This window comes from Onychomys torridus, chromosome 10, assembly GCF_903995425.1.
Source record: "Onychomys torridus chromosome 10, mOncTor1.1, whole genome shotgun sequence".
NCBI lineage: Eukaryota > Metazoa > Chordata > Mammalia > Rodentia > Cricetidae > Onychomys > Onychomys torridus.
The window spans coordinates 32,544,421-32,565,427 of NC_050452.1; the positions used below are offsets into that span (position 1 = coordinate 32,544,421).

At 48.4% G+C, this 21,007-nt stretch overlaps 1 protein-coding gene across 2 annotated transcripts in view; it reads right to left on the reverse strand.

The window, feature by feature from the left end:
- Window positions 1-1,806: 1,806 nt before the first annotated feature.
- Slc2a9 (solute carrier family 2 member 9) overlaps window positions 1,807-21,007 on the reverse strand; it is a 133,683-nt gene continuing 114,482 nt past the window's right edge. For both annotated transcript variants that reach the window (XM_036201124.1, XM_036201123.1), the window contains exons 11-12: window positions 15,050-15,177; window positions 1,807-3,125 (exon numbers count right to left, since the gene is read on the reverse strand). In XM_036201124.1, the coding sequence (XP_036057017.1) occupies window positions 2,850-3,125; window positions 15,050-15,177 (404 nt within the window). In that variant the 3' untranslated portion in view covers window positions 1,807-2,849. The remainder of the gene's footprint in view (window positions 3,126-15,049; window positions 15,178-21,007) is intronic.

A 21,007-nucleotide genomic window follows, 5' to 3' on the forward strand; every position in this document is an offset into this window, starting at 1 on the left:
TGGAATCCCACCTGCAATTTGCCTGCTTTCTTATCTTCGGTCTGCATGTGCTTGCATTGTGATTCTGTCTAGGTCTTTGGTTACAATTATCTAGAGAGAAATGGCCTAGTGTGTACATATTAGCACCAGAAGCTGGAAGAATTAACCTATTTCTGGGACTGTGAGAGGAGGAAATACCAACGTCCATGGTTTGGAGATAAAGGGAGAGATGAAATGGACCTAATGGACCTACAAGGGGTGAGGTCACCCCTAGGTCTTGGGTGGGAATCAGAAAGTGAGGCCGGTAACCGAGCTTCTCCTGAAGTCCACACAAGGATGCAGGATGCAAATGGCCACAGCCAGCCAATGAAACTTTGGCCCGTAGGCCCTCAGTGAACACCTGGCTCTGATTCCTGGATCCCCATTTTCTTCCAGCATCTGAGAAACAGATTTCTATGGTAGGAAATTCTCTGCCCCTGCGGTGGGCACCAGAATGTGCACAGAAGTCTTCAGGGTTCCGATGATGTATTTAATACCAAGTGGGGAAAATAGGAGACAAGAGAAAGATCATTGTAATCGTGTTTTATATACTCTGTATGTGTAAGAGGATTAATACCAGGCAGAAAGTGGACAGGGCTGTGTAAAAAGTACAACGATGAAGCATGTGAGATGATCAGTTTTATTATGAGATTCATTTTTCCAAAAATGGCCTTAGTGTGGTTTCATTACAATTTCAAATATAAGAACATGCAGAAATAATCACCGGCCTCTGGCCTTGTGGTCCCACTGGTCCTGGCTCTGGTCTGCTCTGCCCCTTGCCTGAGAAGGCACTCTCAGCTGCCACCCCAGCTCTTCCTCCTGTTGGAAGTCCCCGTGCCACTGTTCCCCCAGGACTGATCACACTGCACCTCACCATTGGTGCTTTGACTTTCCACCTTTTCTATCAGATATGACAGTGTCTAGGTCACAGTCTGGTATTTCCTTGTCCATAGATGTATTTTCAGTAGCCAGCCAAAGCAGAATGGTTACTGACTAATAAAATATTTATTGACAGAATACTTAAATCTCCAAGTGAATGACAGCTTTCAGATGTTAGGATTTCTGTTTTACAAGTTACTCCTTTGTGACGGGCATTTGTCAAATCCATGTGTTACTCTCTCTCCATACTTAAACACACTGTTCAAACCAATGCTGGATGGCATGGCGCTCTGAGCTGGGAATGCACCCATGGAGGGGCCCAGATGAAGAGTCTTCAACATGGTGGGAAAAATCAGAGCACAGGTTTTGGTTAAGGCTACCCTCATCTATAATAGTCTGGAAAACAGCAGTGCTGCCTGGCCTGAGGAGTTTCCTGTCTGGTACCATGCACACTAATGCCAATTTAAGTACCTACCATTTGCTTATGACATTTGTCATAGGGTTGATGGGTGATGTTGGTCTGTCTACTGTGAATGTGTTGCTCTGATTGGTTGATAAATAAAATGCTGATTGGCCAGTAGTCAGGCAGGAAGTATAGTATAGGTGGGATAAGCAGACAAGGAGAATTCTGGGAAGAGGAAGGTTGAGTCAGGAGTTGCCAGCCAGACACAGAGGAAGCGAGATGTGAAGGCAGAACTGAGAAAAGGTACCAAGCCACATGGCTGAACATAAATAAGAATTATGGGTTAATTTAAGTGTAAGAGCTAGTTAGTAATAAGCTTAAGCTAATGGTCATACAGTTCGTAAATAACTGTGTGTTTACTTGGGTCTGAGTGGCTGCAGGACTGGCCAGTGAGAGAGATTTGTCCTGACTATAGGCTAGGTGGGACATAGAAAAACTTTCAGCTATATAGGTACTTTGTTTTGGAGGCAGAAGAAGGGAGTCAGCCAAAGGATGAACCACACATGATGATGGCAAGATGCAAGTTGCTCCAACCAGACACCCACTCAAACACCCTACTCTAGAACCGACTCTTTGACTCCATTAACAACTGTTGAGGTGGGTGATTCTCCCAGCCTTCACCTGAGCGCTATGAGTGATAGCGAGTGTCTTTCCAGGCAGCTTGTGACCCCTGAAGATGAATCTCCTTCACATTGCAAACACGAGGCTCAGGAGCATAGACTGGCATTTCTGCATCCAGGTCAGGCATTACCAATCAATCCCAGTGTTCTTTCCCATCAAACCTAGGTTTAGTCTTAGAGTCATTTTCAGTGTCAGAGCTCAACTTGCAGTCTCTGCCCCCTACTTGCCAGAAAGTTCTCATATTATTTATTGCTCTTCTGTATGCTCTCTGTAACAGTCTGAACTAAAGACAGCCCCAGACCTGGTAGCCTTGAGCTCTGGAGACAAAGCCTGTGTTGGTAGGATCAGCAGCATGGTGGGGTGGTATGAGGTCTTCCTAAGCCTCAAGTCCACAGGGTAGAGGCAGATTAGGAACAGGCATTTGTAAATGTGGACAAAGAATCTTCCCATGGAAGTTGGAACACTTCTAGGCAGGACCAAGGTCCAGGTCCCTAGAGGCTGGAAGCCAAGGGCAGGTTGGGTGGGGTTGCTTAGCAACAGCACAGCTTGGACAAGCCCTGGCTGCCATTCCCTTTACAATGAGTGTCCATCAGACTGGAAGACTTTCCTCTGAGTGAGCAACCTGATGCCTTTCCTCCAACTTTATTTCAAAACTACAAGTTCAGTCATGAAGGAGGCAGCCTTTTGTCTGCATAGAATGCTGGAAGGACCAAACCTAGGGAATGCTTCCAAGGGAGTTTGGAAGGGGCAGCTGTGAAGATACAGCTGTGAGGTCTGATTCCTTCAGGCTTCTTCCTAACACCCCAGTACAACAGTCTCATATGGCTTCAATCAGCTGAAACCTTCTAAGTTTTGGGGAAGCCTTGGGTTACTGAAGTGAGAACACACATTTAGGCACTTGGTTTTGGCCATGGCTGTCCAGCGTGGAGGACAGATCTGGCTCAGGCTGGCTGCTAGCCTTCTCCTCTGCCATGGCTGAATCAGTCTTCACCTCTGGGGGGTAAGCCTTGTTCCTCTTGGCGAATGACTGGCTGATTTCTGCGTGGGTTCTGTTCTTGGTCTCGGGGAGGACAAAATAGAAGTAGATAGCCCCTGTGATACACACTGCGGCAAAGACAAGGAAGCAGTAGGAGTCCAGGCTTTTCTGTGGAAAAGTAGAGACAAAAAACAGCCTGTTAGCAGTCAGCAAATGAGCTAGCGGGCTGTAAAGCCACATTGCAAGATTCTTCTCTGTAGCTAGTACTAACATGCCAGCAGTTCCAGGTAAAACCCCACAGTGACGGCTGCTGCTGTAAGAGGCAGGTGGAGGAGCCACATGATACTTGAACCCAGTCTCAAAGGGAGTGGAGATAAACTTCTTACCCGCCATGGTCAAGAGGAGAAAAAAAAAATCAGTCTTTATTGTTCTGTATTTTTTTTTCTTCAAAGTAGATGTTTTAAAACTGAACATTAAAAAAGGAAAATGTAATCCTTGATGAATATTATCTTAGGTTCATTTTACCATGATCACATTCTTCCCTCCCCCATGACACGCAGAGAACTGTAAACCCCCAGTTTGTAAGAAAAATATGGACTATGGTATCAAGGATACATATTGTTCCCCTGGTATGCAGAAGATCTGCCTCACTAATTGGTACAGCCTTGTACAAAAACAGAAAGACCAGAAGATAGATGCTGGGCATAGTCACGGTTGCTTGTGTCCTGATTAGACCTCAGTGAGATGATGGGCTTCCCAGGGACTCTCAAGCCTCTGTGGCCCCTGACACAGTGCTTGGCTCTCAGTAAAGGTTTGTTCAATAAAAGGCTTCCTGGGCTTGAGAGACGGCTCCTGAGCAAGCACAAGAAGTGGAGTTGGAATCCTTAGCATCCAGGTAAAAAGCCAGGTGTGGTTCCACACTCCACTTGCCTGTGACCCCAGAACTGGGGGTAGGAACTGGGACAGGAGGATTCCTGGGATTTGCTGGCTGCTAAGCACACACCTGCAACCCCAGGAGTAGAAGCAGGGGGACCCTAAGTTCATGGTCATCCTTGACTTCACGGGTAGTTCACACCAACCTTTGGCTATATGAGAAGCCCATCTCCTTAACCCTCAGAGTCTTCTTGGTTTCAGCTGCCAGGCCTGACATCTTTACACTACAAACATCACTGATCAAAGACAAGGAGACAGTGGGTTTGGGGTGTCATTTCCCAATAAGCAACGTCAGGGTTTTCATCAATTCCATTGAATCTCTGACTGAAAACCATGCTTTTAAGGCTTGCAGTGACCTGTGATTGATCCAACATTGCCTTGGCTTCATCCTGCACGTTGGTCTGGTAAGTTATCAGAACTCAGTGAAAGCTCCTTCCCTGGAACCAGTACGTCCTCTGGCTGGCACCATGGCTTCAGCCTTTCCCTGCCTGAATTACGAGATTCCTTGCAGTACATTGCTTCGTTGGTGGCAATGGGTGGGGCATAAGTGTCTCCCGAGACTGTCTTCACTCCTGCCAGGACAGTCCATGTTATTTGTCAAGCTCATGCTGCTGGAAGGAGGGGCAGGCCCGGATGGAAACTCAGCAGCATGTTCTCCTCCAAAGCTGCCTTGCCCCCGCGTTGGACCCTGGCTTGGACTGAGGACATGAACCGATAAAGTCAATGCTAACATTAGCAGCTGCTCACTAACTGCTTCCTGGCCTGGGACTGCCGACTCGCTCTGTTCACCTCAACCCTGTGGTGTGACCTTACAGGTGAGGTGGCTGAGGGGGGAACTGGGCATCAGTTAAGATGCAAGCTCACGGAATCTGTGAGTGGCGTGGAACCTCACTTGGGGTGGATACTCGGCTCTCGCCATCACCCCTCTTCACATCCCTGTTCCAGCTCTCAGGGGTGCTGCTAGCCACAGTCACATCGCTTCTGAAAATACAACTTTTATGTCATTAGATGGCCATTAAAGTGGTCCAGATTTTTGTTTCAGGGAGGAAAATTTCTTCTCACAATACAGTAGAATGTTAAACTATGCTAAAAATATAAGGCAATTTTGGCAGAATACTACTTTTAGGAAAAGGCCCTTGAGATTAAAGAAAAAAAAAAGTCTTAGCTTCTTTCCCCTACTGCTCTTAATCAGAACTGTGAGGGGTAACTGCTTCCCAGAGCAAGGAAACTAGACGTACATTGGGAATTCTGACTCTGGCTCGCACGGAGAGGACCTATGGCCTACTTTGTAGTGGTGTGGTTGGGTGGGCTCAGAGGAGGGCATGCATCGCCTAACCACAAGGCCACAAACCCCCAGCATACTCTAGAGGTTATGAAATTATGACCTAATGGAGTTCTAGGTTAGGTTTAGAAGCAGTTCTTCAACTCATTTATCACAAGAAGTTGCTCTGAGTTGGTATTTCTGCCACAATACTCTATACGTTTGTGAGGAAGTGGCCAGAACTGTGTGTCCATACTTAGGAAGTGCCTACCCATCCTTCACACTGGGTTCAATCCTGTCTTCCATGACAGCGAAAACACTTATCTAAGATGTTCTCTTGCATGTGTGGTAGTGGCTCTCAGCTGAGCTTCCCACATCCTGGGGACACATATCACTCTTTGGAGTTTCAAGAATTCATTACAGCATCTGATATAGACTGTTCCTTCCGGTGTTTTCTGTGTCTGGCCACAAATGCCCTGGAAATGTTGGTATTCTCCCTCATCTCCCTCTCCCTTCATCCCTCCTTCTCTTCCTTCCTGTCTCCCTGTCTAGGATATCAGGACAGACAACAACTTTTCAGTAGTCATGATCACAACAAGCTTTGCTTCAGCTCCCATGTAGACACCATGCAGGGTGTCTCTTAAGATCCCTCCTGCAAAAAACACAGGCACCATTCTTGTTTCAAAGACAAGACCATGACAGTCATCAGGGGAAGTTAAGATTACTCTGCCTCAGACTTCAATGCTGAGTAGCATGGCTGGAATTCAAGGTCACCTGGTTTGGCCCAAAGTCTGCTCTAGTAATCAAGAAGGTTTTTTGCCTACACACTGCCTGGCAAAAAAAGGTCATGAACAGTAACCACCAACAAATGCAGTGTTGTGGGAGCTGTCTTAGGCAGGGATCCAGAGGTATAGGCAGGGCTGGAGGCAAGAGATTGAGACACTATGTGGGTGGCTGTCGGTGACTGGTAACTGTCACCGTATTAAGATTTGGGCTGTCTGGGAGAGTTTTGAGTGAACACCTGAGGGTATGTTGGTCACCATAGAAAGGACAGGTGTTGCAGAGTGAACAACAGGCACACTAAAGTCCTAGGCCCTGATCCCTGCGAATGTGGCGTCACCTGAGAACAGCCTTTCTAGGTGTTATAGAAGTAGTATGAGGTCAAGCTAGATTAGATGGGCTTCCAATACTCTCAGTGGTTTCCAAACAAACAAATAAAAAAGCGCACACACACACACACACACACACACACACACACACATGCATACAGGCACACATACATACAACACATATATAGACATAGACACACACATACATATACATACATATAGACACACATATACAGACACACACAGAGACACACACATGGAGACACATACACACAGAACACACACATATACATACATACCTATAGACACACAGACACATGCACATACAAACAGATGCACACACATACACAAAGATATACACCTACATAGAAACACACAGACACACATACATATACACACAAACACATAGACACACACATACACCCACAAACACACACACAGACACACCCATACACACAGACATACACACACATACATACCCATACATATAGACACACACACACACACACACACACATAGACACACATAGACACACATCCACAGACACAAAGAGACACACATCCACACACATATAGACACATACACACAAACACACATATACACACATACACACACTTACATAGTACACTCAAAGATATATTCACATACACACACACACACACACATACACAGATATACTCACACACACACAGACACACACAGATGGCACTTGGTGTGACCATGGGAGTCAGAGCTGAAGTTGGGCTGTTGTAAGCCAAGAACCATTCCACCAATATGGAACATGCTCTGCCTGCATGAGGCCTGTCATAGCAGCTCTGTGGAAATGAGGCAGACGATTTAGAATGAGCTCAAGACCAAGTTTGTCATAGTGAGAGAGCCTATCTCAAACAAAGATGGTGCCTGAGGAGGAAGAAAGTTGATCTATCTCTGGTCTCTGCACACAAGGACACTCTGCTCCTGTGCACATGCGCACGTTCACACACACACACACACACACACACACACACACACACACACACACACACACTTGTGCACCTGCACATATACAGATACCCATTTTATATTTGGAAGGAAAGAAGACGTTAATGTGGGTCATTTCTGTCTATGATATTTTCATAGTTTCCGCAGCAAACTGAATCATTTATAATTTAAATTCCCTAAGAATCTCACAGGAACAAAGGAAGAGGAGGAGGAACAGAAGCAGGAGGAAGAAATAAATGCCAATCAGTGCATGTTCCCTCTGGTCTCTGCCTTCTGGGGCCCACTCACACCCTTGGTGGCAGCTGAGTAACAAGCCCTGCAGGGCTGTGTTAGGTTTCCTGAGATAACCTAACATAAAACATTGGCTGTGGCCTCATGCAAAAGGACAGCCAATGAAATGCTGGTTTGCTAAGGGCAGGGTCCCTGGTGTGTGGACTCTCAGGCAGGGGGCTGGTGGGACTGCACCTTCAGTTCTGGCTCTCTGGCCCTCAGTGGTGATGCTCAGTTTGTGGGTGGTTTGCATGTGGACTTCTTAGTGTTCTGTTTTGCACTCTCTTACTCCACTCCAACCTCAAGTACATAGGATTGAATCAACCATATCCCTCGTTTCTTTTCCTTTTAATTTGTGTGTGCATATGCGCGCACGCGCGCGCATACACACACACACACACACACACACACACACACACACACACACACACACACACTATGTGGATGTCAGAGAATCACCTCAGGCGCCAGTCTTTGCCTTCCACCTCCTTTGAGACCGTTGTTTGTTGTTTGCTGCTGTGTATATGTGCAGGCTGTCTAGCCCACGGGCTCCTGGGAATTATCCGAGCCTCCCATCTCACTGTTGCAGTGTTGGGATTACTACAGATATGCTCCGGTGTTCAGCTTTACGTGGGTACTGGGGATCTCAATTTAGGTCTTCACACTGTGTATCCACTGAGCCATACCCTCAGCCCGCAACACACCCCACTTCTGGACACACTAACACTGTGGTCTGTGCTGGGATCCCTTCTTATTTGTGTTTATTTATTTCTCTCATTTTTAGTCTCGATCACTGCTCTTTTCTTTTGTTCTACAATGTTCTTCTAATGCTGGACAAAGTTATGTGTTTATCTTTGATAAATAACCCAAAGTCAACTTATTGTCTGACTACATGCATGCCATCTTTTTATGTATCTATGATTAATCCATCATCTGTCTATCTATCTATCTATCTATCTATCTATCTATCTATCTATCTGTCACTCTATCTATCTATCTATCCATTTCTATCTTTGTATCTACACCATCCATGTGGTTTTGTTTCACTCTCTTGTTTGTTTACTTGTGTGTGTGTGTGTGTGTGTGTGTGTGTGTGTGTGTGTGTGTTTTATTTTATTTTAAACAAAATCTTGTATAGTCCAGGCTGATCTTGAACTCTCTATGTAGCTTGAACTGGTGCAATTGCTTACTTGCAGGAGTTACAAGCTTCCAAGTTCGCCCCAACCTATGCGACCTATAAACTAAGAGGGACTCAATCATTTTGAAGCCTCTGTGTGGCTAGAGCCCACGCCACAACCACGTCTGTCCTGTGGGCTACAAGCTGATCACGAGGTAGCACTTCTGATAACTAGGGTAACCGAGAAAGGGCAGAGAAGCAGCTGAATTTGAAGGTAAGGCTTCTGCAGGGAGGGAGCTCTGGTCAGAAGTGGCCAGATGGAGCCACTGTCCTACAGATAAGGCCTTATTGCTTTGATGATGTCTCATTTCAATTATGCAAATCTCTCCACTGGACCAGTTTCAGAGGCCCTGTGCCCCACCACCACTTGGAAGAAAAGGCTGCTGAGGGTCAACAGTAGATTGCTTTTGCAGAAACAAGAGGAGACCCAGGGATGGAGCTGCTTGGTGGCAAAGTGCTTGTTGCCAGTCTGGCTGTCTGCTCAGCCAGGGGAGAGCCTCTCCATGCAGCTGCTCCGTCATGTCCCTCACCTTGTCTTTACAGGACTTTCCTTCCCTCCCTGCTTGCTCCAAGCCTTGCTACAGGATCCCTGGAAACCACAGACTCTCAGGCACCAGGTCTCCCTGCTCAGAGTCTCCCACTCTAATCCAGCCTTCAAGTATCTAAAATAAGGTCTTGCAGAAACATCCACATGCTTTTCTGTGTGTTCTCACTGATTTCCATCCTTCATGGGTCACCAGATGTCAGTGGGTTCTCAGCCTTCGTGACTGAGATCAATTTGCACTGTTTTGACATGTGCTGGTAATTCCACCTCCTCCACATTGCATCAGAACGTGTGATAGGCACTTCTCCAGCATCCACCAGACATCCTAAACGCCTAGATAATGGCCATCAGGATTGAATCCCTTTGGTCTACTGGAGCAAATGAGGATTCCTCAGTCGGACACTTAAGGCCCAGCAGGATTTGTCCAAAATGCACTGAGAACAGGAAGTGATGGCATGCAGAGACTATTGTTGGGTGCTGATAGAAAGTGTGTCTCCCGCAACGGGCATGTCCATTCTCGTCACCTCCTGGGTGATGACTGGCCCGGTACTCAGTCACCCAGAACTGAACTCCCATGACTTCTCCTGGGTCCAGGTCCTATGTGGACTAATTGAGGGGGGCGAGTTTCCAATCACACGTCCAGCCCCTGCTCCTCAAACCCACCTCACTTCCGTGAACAGCTGTATAATGGCTTTCAAAGGTCCAGCCCTAGGTTGTAAATGCCCTTTAAAAAAAGTAGGGGGTGAGACTTTGCACATGTGATGAAAAATCTAGTTAGGAAAGGGAGGTGCTGGACCATGTGGGTGGGCTTTGTATGTCAGTGTGCTTACATGGGAGAGGTGCAGATACACAGGACACAAGAAAAGAGCCCTAGGACATCAGTCACCTGGGAAGAGGGAAGAGGGGAGCTGAGCTCCCAGCTAGAACGTCCTGCTCTGAGATGACACCCCTGAGAACAGCATTGACATCCTCATGAAGGTGGAGCCTCTGAACCCCTTTAAAGGTTTCAATACTGGTTTAGAGTTCTGGTTTGGAGATGAGGTCTCCCCTCAAAAGGCCCATGTGTTGAAGGTCTTATCACCATTGCAGCAGCATCCCAAGGCCTTTTGGGAAGTAGTTGGCTCACAAGGGCTCAGCCTTCTAAAGTGAATTTGTAATCTGGTGGAGTCATCATTTGAATGAACTGTTGGAGGTGATGGAAGTGTGGAAAACAGGGCCTACTCAGAGGAGAGTGCATCACTGGGGGTGTGCCCGAGAAATATAAATCTTCCTTCAGCTCTTCCTTGTCTCTTTTATGCTCCCCAGACACAACTATGTGAACCATTGTTCCTCACCCCAAGTCCTCAGAGCCATGATTCTCTGCTCACGGCAATAGAGCAAGCTGGTGACGGATGGGAATGACTGTGTATGGAGGACTGTGAGTCACAAGAAACCACTACTTCCTCTCAGGCACTTCTCACTGTGATGAAGTCTGACCAGCACAACTGGGAACCAAAGTTCAGCATGAGTTTTGGAGGAGACATGTCCCATTAAAATGTCGCGTCAAGTATGCACCGTTATTGCAGCAGCCCTGGGAAACACATACGCACCACCCTTCGGGTCTGTGATCTGCCTTGCTACCTGAAGCACTCAGAGCCCATGCCATCCCATTCCCTGAGATTGTCTGCCCACCTGCGCTCACTTCTGCCCATGTCCTGGCTCAAGCTGTGGCCTGTCCAGTGTAGGAGGCTTTCGTTTTTTATTTTACTATGTTTTTGTGTGTTTGCATCTATACGTGTAGGCACCTGGAAGCCAGAGGTTGATGTATGGTCCTCTTTAGTCCCTCTGCACATTATCTTTTGAAACAGGGTCTCAACCTGGAATTCACTGGTTTGGCTAGACTAGCTGGCCAGCAAGCCCCCAGGAGCTCTCCATTCCCCCATTCCCGGCACTGGGATTACAGGCAGGTGACTCTGCACCCAGCTTTTTTTTTTTTTTTTTCATGAGTGGTGGGGATTTGAACTTAGGTCCTCTTTCTTGGGCAGCAAGCACTTTATCCACCGAGCCTTATCCCCTGTCTAAGGATGCTTTCCCAGCACTGTACCACAGACCCTCACAAGAGCCCAGTGAGCAGATTCTGCTATTGTCCTTGACCAATGAGGTCTGAAGACTGTGAGGAACCTGCCCAGGGTCACGTTGGGCAGAGCTGACATGCAAATCCAGGCTCTCTGCCTGTGCTTTCTGAGCACTCACCCACAGTTTCCCTGCTCATTAAGTACCCCACATAGACTGGCACCACTCTGCCCTGAAACATGCAGAATATACAAAATCTAGCTTGGAACAGATGCTTGCAAATTGTTCCCTGACCTATGCATAGGTCTGAGGTACATGTATACACACACACACACACACACACACACACACACACACACACACATACACACAGACACAGACACAGACACAGACTCACTCACACTCACATGCACGCATGCACTAAATAAATAAACATAATAAAAATAAGACACTTGCTTGGCCTTCTAAATTAGCATTGTAGGAACCCACAGCTATCTGATATGTGTCCCTAGTGGGAGCCCATGCAGGGACATGCAGGGTTGATGTAGGCCTGTCCTGTAGCCACAGAGGACACTCAAGTGTCGGCGATGGCTGCCGCCGCCAGCTATCCTACTAGCCAAAGCAATGAGCCTCAAGGATTTTACAAGGATCAATCTAAAAATCACTTAGAGCCCCTGACATCATTCTCACCCTCTGACCCTCTGCATGGGTGTCACTGCCTGAGATTTAGGGCTGCGTACTACAGTGGCTGAGAATGAGCATTCTGGAGCATGTAGGTTTGGTCTCGTTTCTTGCGCTTGTTAGTGGGCAACCCTGGGGAAGTGACTTGACACATCTGTGCCTCAACGGCTAACTATAAAAGGAGGCGAGTGGGGACATGGGACTCACAGACCTGTTGTGGGATTACATGAGTCACACTATGTGATGGGCCCAGGCAAAGCCAGCTGTACAGCAATGGCTCTTCCCGTCACTCAACTGCTTAGCTTGCTTTGTATTTACTTCAATGGCTACTGTAAGGAGTTACCACAAACTGGGTGACTGGAAACAGGAACCCCTCTCCTGTCTACAGGCCTCAGTTGGGGGCAACTAGTTCTTGCAGAAAACACAGCCCATTCTGACTGATCTGTGGGAGCAACAAGAACTTCTACTCCATGGTCTGGCTGCCTAGTGAGTGCCTCATGTGTGGCCATTGCTCCCTCCATGGCCTCCTCTTTGACAGCTAAGCCAACTGAGTGGGCTGGGAGAATCACACCGAATGAAAATGAATATGGAATTTGAGACCCAGACACCTGGGACACTGTCAAACGAGGTACAGCCCTGTGATGCCACTGGAGGGATGCGCAGATGGGAAACGATGTGCAAATCTGAGTGATGTGAAATAAAGGTCAAGTGGATCCAGATTCAGCTGGAGACCTCTCCAATGCATGCAAAGGCACGCACACACACACACACACACACACACACACACACACACTCAGAGCTCTGGGGAATGACTCCCTCTGTGTAAATCTTTATCTGTCTCCAGGTGACGTTTTTTAGATAAATTCACTGTTCAAGTGGAAGTGGACTTTTAGAATAGTCATCTGCCAAAAACAGTGGCCTCCCTTCCCTCCTTGTCTTACAGGCGAGGATAAAGAACATGGGTTTAGGTTCTGGTTCGGGGATGACCTTGAGAGCCTCTCCGAAGGGCTGCTGGAGGCTGTACCTCCTGGCACTGACAGGGTTGAGCATTTGCTGGTACGTGGCAAATGCTCACTAGATGTTTGTGTGAATAGATGCCAGGGGATGCTTCTCACTCCTGGCCTGGCAGGATGGCATTAAGTCTATGGTGTCTACAAGATCTTCTACTTTGCCCATCCTCCGGTGTGTAGAAGACAGGTCTGCTTCGCAGACCCAGACCGGGGAAGGCCCAGCTGTGAAGGAGTGGGAAAAAGGACCAGGAGGCAACTTGAAGCTAATTTTCTCCAAGTAGTGGGTGCTTTACTGACCCCAGGCTTTGCCTGCTAGCTTTTAACCAAATAGGAAAAGGCCACTGAAGGTATAAAGTCCATTGAAAAACCAGCTTGTTGTGTCCTAGATGCAGCTAGCAAAGGACCCCAAGGAGAATGCTAAACATGCATTCCTCTGTACTCTGCGGCCCCTGGAGGGGCTTGTAGCACTGTGAGATGGGAAGCCATTGCTTAAATGCAGCCAAAGATGATTTGGAGGTTGGATGGTGTACCTGCCCCGCTAGCTGCTGGGTTGAGGAGGCTGCAGTGCATGGCACACCAGTGCAGAGAGAGTCAGGCAGGGGAGCTGGGCTCGGTGGGCCCTGTGGAGCCTGGAATGACCACCTGTTCTCTGGCCTCAGTGGACTTGTCTGTAAGAGAGTCAGGAGTAAGTCCAGCTGAGGGCCGTGGGAGATGACGTGCACACAGAAGCTATCCCTGGGGGCTGTGGCACAGAGGGACTGGGTTGTAGCCGTGAGAGAAGTAACTGTCCCACAGGTCTGCAGCTGTGCTGAGTCTGGGCATGGTGGGCTGGGGACAGGGCTTTCTTCTCCTCTGGCTGGTACTATGGTTGCTGGGACATATTAGCCTGGCACTGCGCAGTGTTTTGGATAGTGGGCCAGGGAGTATGGTGGGATTGAAATGCCCTTTGAGAAGAGATTGATTGGCTGTTTCTTGGAGGTATGTGATGTAGTCTCATGTCCTCCAGGTGGACTCCCTGTGTTGTGGGATCAGGGAGCCCTGGAGGGTGTTGCAGTAGGAAATTTCACCTTCTAATGGAATGCTGCTGGGTTCTGTCTCTGTGTAGAACTCTTGCAAAGTCCCTGTCTTTCATGCTCTGACCTGTGGATAACTTCATGAGCTTACTTTCTACTCAGCCACCCTCTGCCTCACCCTGCTGCAGCTGCATTGCCCCCTATATTGTTTCCTATCAAGGCCAAGCATGACCCTGCATTGGGGCTTCTGCACTGCTATTATACTAGCCTGGACTTTGTACTTCCCACACTCCCCTGCTCTGTACTTTTCTCATGTATCCACTCCAATGTCATTTTCTTTTATAAGTCTTTAAGGACTACCACACTCCCAACAGCCCATATACAGGAGAACACACTTCCAGCAGCCCATATGCTTCAGAACCCCATCTCTAACCATCCATGTGCCTCAGAACCACAGGCTGGGGTTCACTCATTTTTGTTGCCCCAAACACTGCAAACCCCAGTGAATTTGCATCTGTTTCTGGAACGTGTTGGCATTTTCCTACCAATCACTGTCTTCCTTGGGAGGCTCAGAGTATATGTAGGACACATACTGCAAAATTTCTTTGAGGTTTTGTCTGGCACAGTAATGAGCACATTGCAAGAAGGGTCGATAATTCATAGGTTCAGGACACAATATAGGATTCCTGCACACACTCAGCAATAAGTGACCCATTCTTCAGGAGGCAGCCCATAGCATCTGGGGCCAGCTCCCAGAAGAGACAGGAGGGAGGGGGGACAGAGAGGGAAAAGGGACAGAAGCGGGGAAGGGATGGGATGGGGGAACAGGAGGAAGGAGGAGGGAGAGGTGGAAAGTGGGAGAGGAGGGAGAAAAGAGGATCTTAGTTAAAGTACATATGCTTCCTTCCTTGGGACAGAGAGAGGCTGGAGAGAAGGGTGGGGAGAGGGAAGGAGATAAAGATGGAGAGCGAGACACCCATCAGAGTGTAACCAGAGATATTTCACCATGTCTTAGAGTCCCCAGGCAGGGCAATGGCTGGAGGCCCCCTTGTCAGGCCTACCTGGATGAAGGGGAAAAGGAGCCCCACAGCGAAGTTGGCGAGCCAGTTGACTGTGCCTGCGATAATGAAGGCTGCCGGTCGCTCTGACTGCTGGAAGAACTCTCCGGTCAGGATGAATGGGATCCCACCTGTGAGGGGAGAGGCAGGACAGGAATGAACCCCTAAGCAGACCTCACCCACCACACTGCCTCCGTAGCCAGGTGCCGGACCGCCAAGAAGTGAGGATGTTGTCTTGGCAGGAGCAGCAGAACCTGCATGAGGGAGGGTTGGAGCCCTTAGCAGCCCTCAGCCCCAGAGACACGGGCATGAGTGGTGCTTAAGGCAGCAGACACTGATGAGATGCAGATGCAGCTCCATGTAGAGTGGAGTCATGTTCCTATAAACCTATCTAGGGTTAAAATGCATTGAACGCCACCAGCTGCCTGCTCCTTGCTCAGCCTCACCACCTTACATGTGCGGACAGCATTTGCATGAGTCTGACTTTAGACTCGGTCTCCAAATTAGAACACTTACGGTTTGGATATGAAGTGTTGCCCGAAAGGCTCATGGTTGATGGTTTGGTCCCTAGATGGTGGGTGTAATCGTGAGATGGGACTGATTTGTGAAGACTCCAACTTAATCAATAGATTAATCCCTTGGTGGTGTGTGTTAGAGGAAGGGGAGGCAAGCGCTGAAAAGATACATGTCATTGCTGGCACCTCTCTCTCCCCCTTTCTGTCTGGTATGGAGCGAGCCTCTCTGCTTTATCAATCTTCTCACTATGGGTTCTGCCTTCGCTAGAGGTCTGTCCTAGAAAGATAAACATTATTGCTGGTCACTTCCTCTCTCTCTCTCTCTCTGCTTCCTGTCGGCCACAGAATGAGCAGCTCTGCCCATCAATCCTTCATGGTACTATACCTCACACCAGGCCCCCCAAACCTGCTGTGACCTGTAGACCCAAACCTCTGAAGCTGTGAGCCAAAATGATCTTTTAAATAGAGTCTTCCAGTAATTCATCAATGATGAAAAATACAATCACCCGTGATCCTTTGAGCAGGCTGCCACAGCGGCATACCTATAGGGCAGTACAGCCAGGCGGGGGCCCACACAGGCTCATCTTGAAGAGCTGTTGCAATGCAGGGTCAGCTGGAGCGAGAGTGTAGAGTCAGACAGGGATGCCCTCAACAGGTAGTTGAGAACGCTGGTGTAAGCGTGGGGGTGGGGGTGTGTTGTGGAATATTGCTTTAACTATGTAAAGGTGTGTTACATTTGTTTATGCTGCATTTGTTTGATGATGTAAAGATGTGTTGCTGTTTTACCTTGCTGCCTAAGGCACCTGGTTGGCTTAATAAAAAGCTGAATGGTCCATAGCTAGGCAGTAGAGGGATACGGGAGACTGAAGGGCAGAGAGAATAAGTAGGAGAAGGAATCTAGATGTGTGTGTGTGTGTGTGAGTGAGAGAGAGAGAGAGAGAGAGAGAGAGAGAGAGAGAGAGAAAGAGAGAGAGACAGAGACAGAGAGAGACAGAGAGACAGAGAGAGAGAAGAGAAGAGAAGAGAAGAGAAGAGAAGAGAAGAGAAGAGAAGAGAAGAGAAGAGAAGAGAATAAGAGAATAAGAGAATGAGGGAGAAAGAGAGGGAGATGGCCAGGACCTGCCAGGCAGCTGCCAGCCAACCAAACACAGAGTAGGACATACAGAATGAAGGAAAGGTAAAAAGCCCTGAGGCAAAACCTAGATGAAGAGAAACAGGTTAAAATAAATTATAAGAGCTAGAGGGACATGCATAAGATAAAGTTGAGCATTCATAATTAATACTAAGTCTCCGTGCCATGATTTGGGAGGTGGCTGGTGGCACAAAAGAAAGCCTGCTACAGGGGTAGAAGACGTTGGCAAGTGCTTCATGGCTTCCTGTGTCATCACTGAGGTAGAGGAATACTAAATTACTAATTTGCATAGATCAATCATGCAGAGAAACAGCACTCCCCTCCCCACTGCCAAGTGGCATGTTTTCATTCTCACAGAATTCTCTTATCCCTCAAAGTGATGCTCAGGCTGGAACAATGGCTTCAGAACTTGGCTGTCAGAGAAGAAAGCTGCTCACGTCTTAAGAGAAATGGGCCTTGGGAGTTCAAACTGGCCCCACTTGTTCTGATTAAAGATGGAGTCTACTATGTTATAATGGTGAACAGTTGGGTAAGAAAAACAGAGTCTATCAGAACAAGCTCCAGTCATGGCTGGGGTAGAAGCTCATCTTCCAGTAAACATGGGGGCCAAAGGTTCTCATGGGGGTAATTACTTCTCAGGTAAACACTAGATATTGGGGTGGGATGGGGTTGGTAATTCAACCTGGAAGGTACTGCAGTTAAAGGCCAACCTTGGAAGAGGGCCAATTGAGACCATCACATCCTAAACCTAGGGCTTGGTCTTCAAGGCTGCAGAATGGATGTGTTTGGTTATTCACTCAGTGAACACAAATGGCAGAGCCCCCACTAGATAGGGCTTCTAGAGCTGGCTTCCCACAGCTTAGCTTGGAAGGGGCAGCACCGTCAGGCCTGGATGGTCCTGTTATCTGGTTTCAACCCAGGAGACTGGAACAGATTTGGCATTAGCTGCATCTGTTATGCTTCCCACAACCTCAGGATGTCCGTCCCATCTCCACTTGTCTGTGGCACCCTTGCTGAAGCCTTAGCTGGTTTTCCATAGGGCCGAAGGATGGGATCCCTTGCCCCAGAAGAGGGTTGGCCTAAGTCCTTCCTGTGGGATGCATTTTTCCCTGTAGCTTCCCAGAACTCCTTGGTGGGACCATGTTGCTCTTCAGTGTGCCTTCCATTCTGGCCTGGTGCTCCCTGCTGCCGTCTACTGGAATCTCCCAAGGATGCTTCTGATTTGAGTCCGTTCTGAGGCAGCCCATCCTGGCTTTTCCAGGTCCCATTCTGCCCAAGACTGAGGTCCACACAGACTTGCCCTGTCCTGAGTTCCTGTGGACATAGGGTTCACCCACTGTGACACCCAGGGTGATCTACTGTCCCAGCTTTACAGCAGAGCACCAGGGATCTTCTCGGGGTCAGCCAAGCAGCCATCACCCAGTGGGATCTCAGCTTAATGGACTCCTAAATGCTTAGAGAGGAAAGCTATCCAGCTGTGCCTAATCCCAAAATGCTAAATTAGTCTACTTGAGGAAAAACAGAGCAGACAGGCTGAAGAGGGATGGACCAGGTGGGCAGGCAGTTCATCTGGTGAGGGGCACGTCTGGGACCTGGGTGGGGCAGAGGCTCACTAGTTTAGTTAGTGGAGCTGAGACTAGGTGGCTGGAGACAGCTGGCTGGAGAATGGACTTTCCCTTAGATTCTATAGCATGCTGTTGTTGTTCAATGGTCCTAGTGTCTGCATGACTGGCCTGTCATAGAAGTCAAATCTCTGCCTATCTTTGCTAAGGGTAGGATGCGTGTGAAGATCCCCAGGGCTGCCTGATGGTAAAGAGGCACACTTCTATGTCTGTTCTCATCCAAACCCTTGAGGGTGGCACTGTCATGGTCATCTGATGGCAGAGACACCAAGTGATCTGTCTTCCACTCAGACATTTTAAGAGTGTAAGGGGGTGGGTATTGTACAACCATATTCAGAGGCAGGTGTGGTGGTTATCTATCCCAGACAAGCCACTGATAAAGAGATAGAGACATGATCCTGGGTCCCACGAGTGGCAAGGCAGGGCAGAGAGGGAGCTGGAACCCAAGTGCATTGGACTTTCCCTGCATTCTTCTCAGTCAACATGAATATCTTACCTGAAATGATACATATCTACGATGTACTGACAGCCACAGCAAGCTGCCTGGACAGTTATAGTCATTTATTTCCTGTCCCTAAGACTCTTTCTAGGTAGGCAGTATCATCTCAGTTTACAAGAGGAGTTCTAGGCATCTGCAGCAGAGCTAGCACTGGGGAACACACTCTTTTTCAATGCCAGCCTGAGGCTGAGTGAGGATGCTTAGATGGAAACCCAGTGCTGGACAGTAAGGCAGAATGCAGGGCAGATGAGGCAAAGGTCCATAAATGACAGCATCAGGCTCTGCATTTCTCTGCAGTCTCCTCCTGCCAGGCAGCTTACATTCCCCTTTCCAGGCATCTTCCCCAAGCTTTTGCAGCCTGTGCTGCAGAGGTCAGGCTGGGCTAGGATTAGAGATGTCAGAGAGTGTTCTGCAGCTGGGCCACAGTGACATACTGGGGTAGCTGTGACAAGCAGATGCCCTTTACAAGGTCCACTTTCCAGACCAAGAAGCTGAGCCCTGTGGGTGGGAAGCTGAAAACTCCCCTTGAGCTCCAAGCTGACAGCTGCAGGGCTGGACCTGTTCCAGGCCAGTCTCAGGAAGATGTTTGTTTTTCCTGCCTGGTTTTTGTTTGTTTGTTTGTTTTTTCAGTGCTGGGGATAGAACTTGGGGACTTGTGCACACTAGGCAAGCACCTGACCTCTGGGTGACTCACAGCCCTTTTCCTGGCACTTGAAAGGCAGTGCTAGGCTCCTCAGGTGAGGCCCCTCTGGTGGAACTTACTCCCTCAGCACCCAACTCTCTTCTCAGGAATCCCCTTCCTTATTTTCCTTTGCCCAGCCTAGCAGCCTGCCAACCAGCCCCCACTCTAACTTCTAACTGTCCATCACTCCTTCCTGGCTCTGTGGCTGGTGGCATCACCTTCTGTGCACCCACAGGGCCCTGCCCACCCTCTGGCTCCACCCATCTAGCAGGTGGGGTGACTCTCTTTCTGGGAGCTTCCCATCTACTTATCTGAAGGTCTCAGCTCTGGGCTGTCCACAGGCCTTCTGATTTGAATGAAAATGGCCTCCAAAGGCTCATGGTGAGTGGCACTATTAGGAGGTGTGGCCTTGTTGGAGTGAGTGTGGTCTTGTTCGAGGAAGTGTGTCACCAGCGGTGGGCTTTGAGGTTTTAGATGCTCAAGCTAGGCCGAGTGTCTCACTCTTCCTTCCTGCTGCCCGAAGAACTCTCAGACCCTCTCCAGTACCGTGTCTATCTGCTCCCACCATGATGATAATGAGCTAAAAGTCTGAATTGTAAGCCAGCCCCAGTTAAATGTTTTCCTTTATAAGAGCTGCTGTGGTCTTGGTGTCTCTTCACAGCAATAGAAACCCTGCCTAAGACAAGTTCCTATGAACTCCATCTGCACAACTCCCAGACAAGCTCAGGATGCTCGTCTCCACTCTTACTGACCACTCTGTCTTCCTTTATTTCATTATCTTGTGTTCCCTCCCCCGATTTCTTAAAATTTAGTCTTATATTCATGGTATTTAGCTACTGTATGACTCTCAGCCTTGAGGTGCAAGCTTCACAGGGCTGGCCCAGATGTCTGGCCCTCGTGTGTAGATATCACAAATACAGATGGGCATGATAAATAGAAATCTCTTTAAAGAGGGGGTCAGATGTCCTCATGGCTTCCCAAGCCTTTGTTCCCCCACTTAGAGCAGTGACAGTTTAAGAGCTGAGAAGGGAGGCCAGCAAGCATGGTGCACCCATGAATGTGATCACACTGCAGACTGTCAAGACTTGCCGCAAGGCAGATGCCATAGCAGGGGTGACAGACAGGAGATGGAATGGGACATTTGGGCTGCCACCTGACACACATGCTCTTGCTTCATGCATCTTTCTCATGTATTCCACACAGTTCCCAGGACCCATTTCACCTGTGGGTAAACTGATGACAGGGTAAGAACAGGCTGCCACCACTTGGGTGGGTGAATGGGGCAGGGTGTGCACTGAAGTGGGTGAGCTCTTCCCCACTTCATGTGGCCTTGATGGGAAAGTTGCCTTTGATCTTTAAGGGTCAGGTTATGATGCCTAAAATCGCCTATAGTTAGGTTTGGTGATGAAGAGCTGTAATCTCACAATGTGGAAGGCAGAGGCAAGAGAATCAAGAATTTAAGCTTATTCTTGGATACCCTAATGAGCTTGAGGCTAGCCTAGGCTACATGA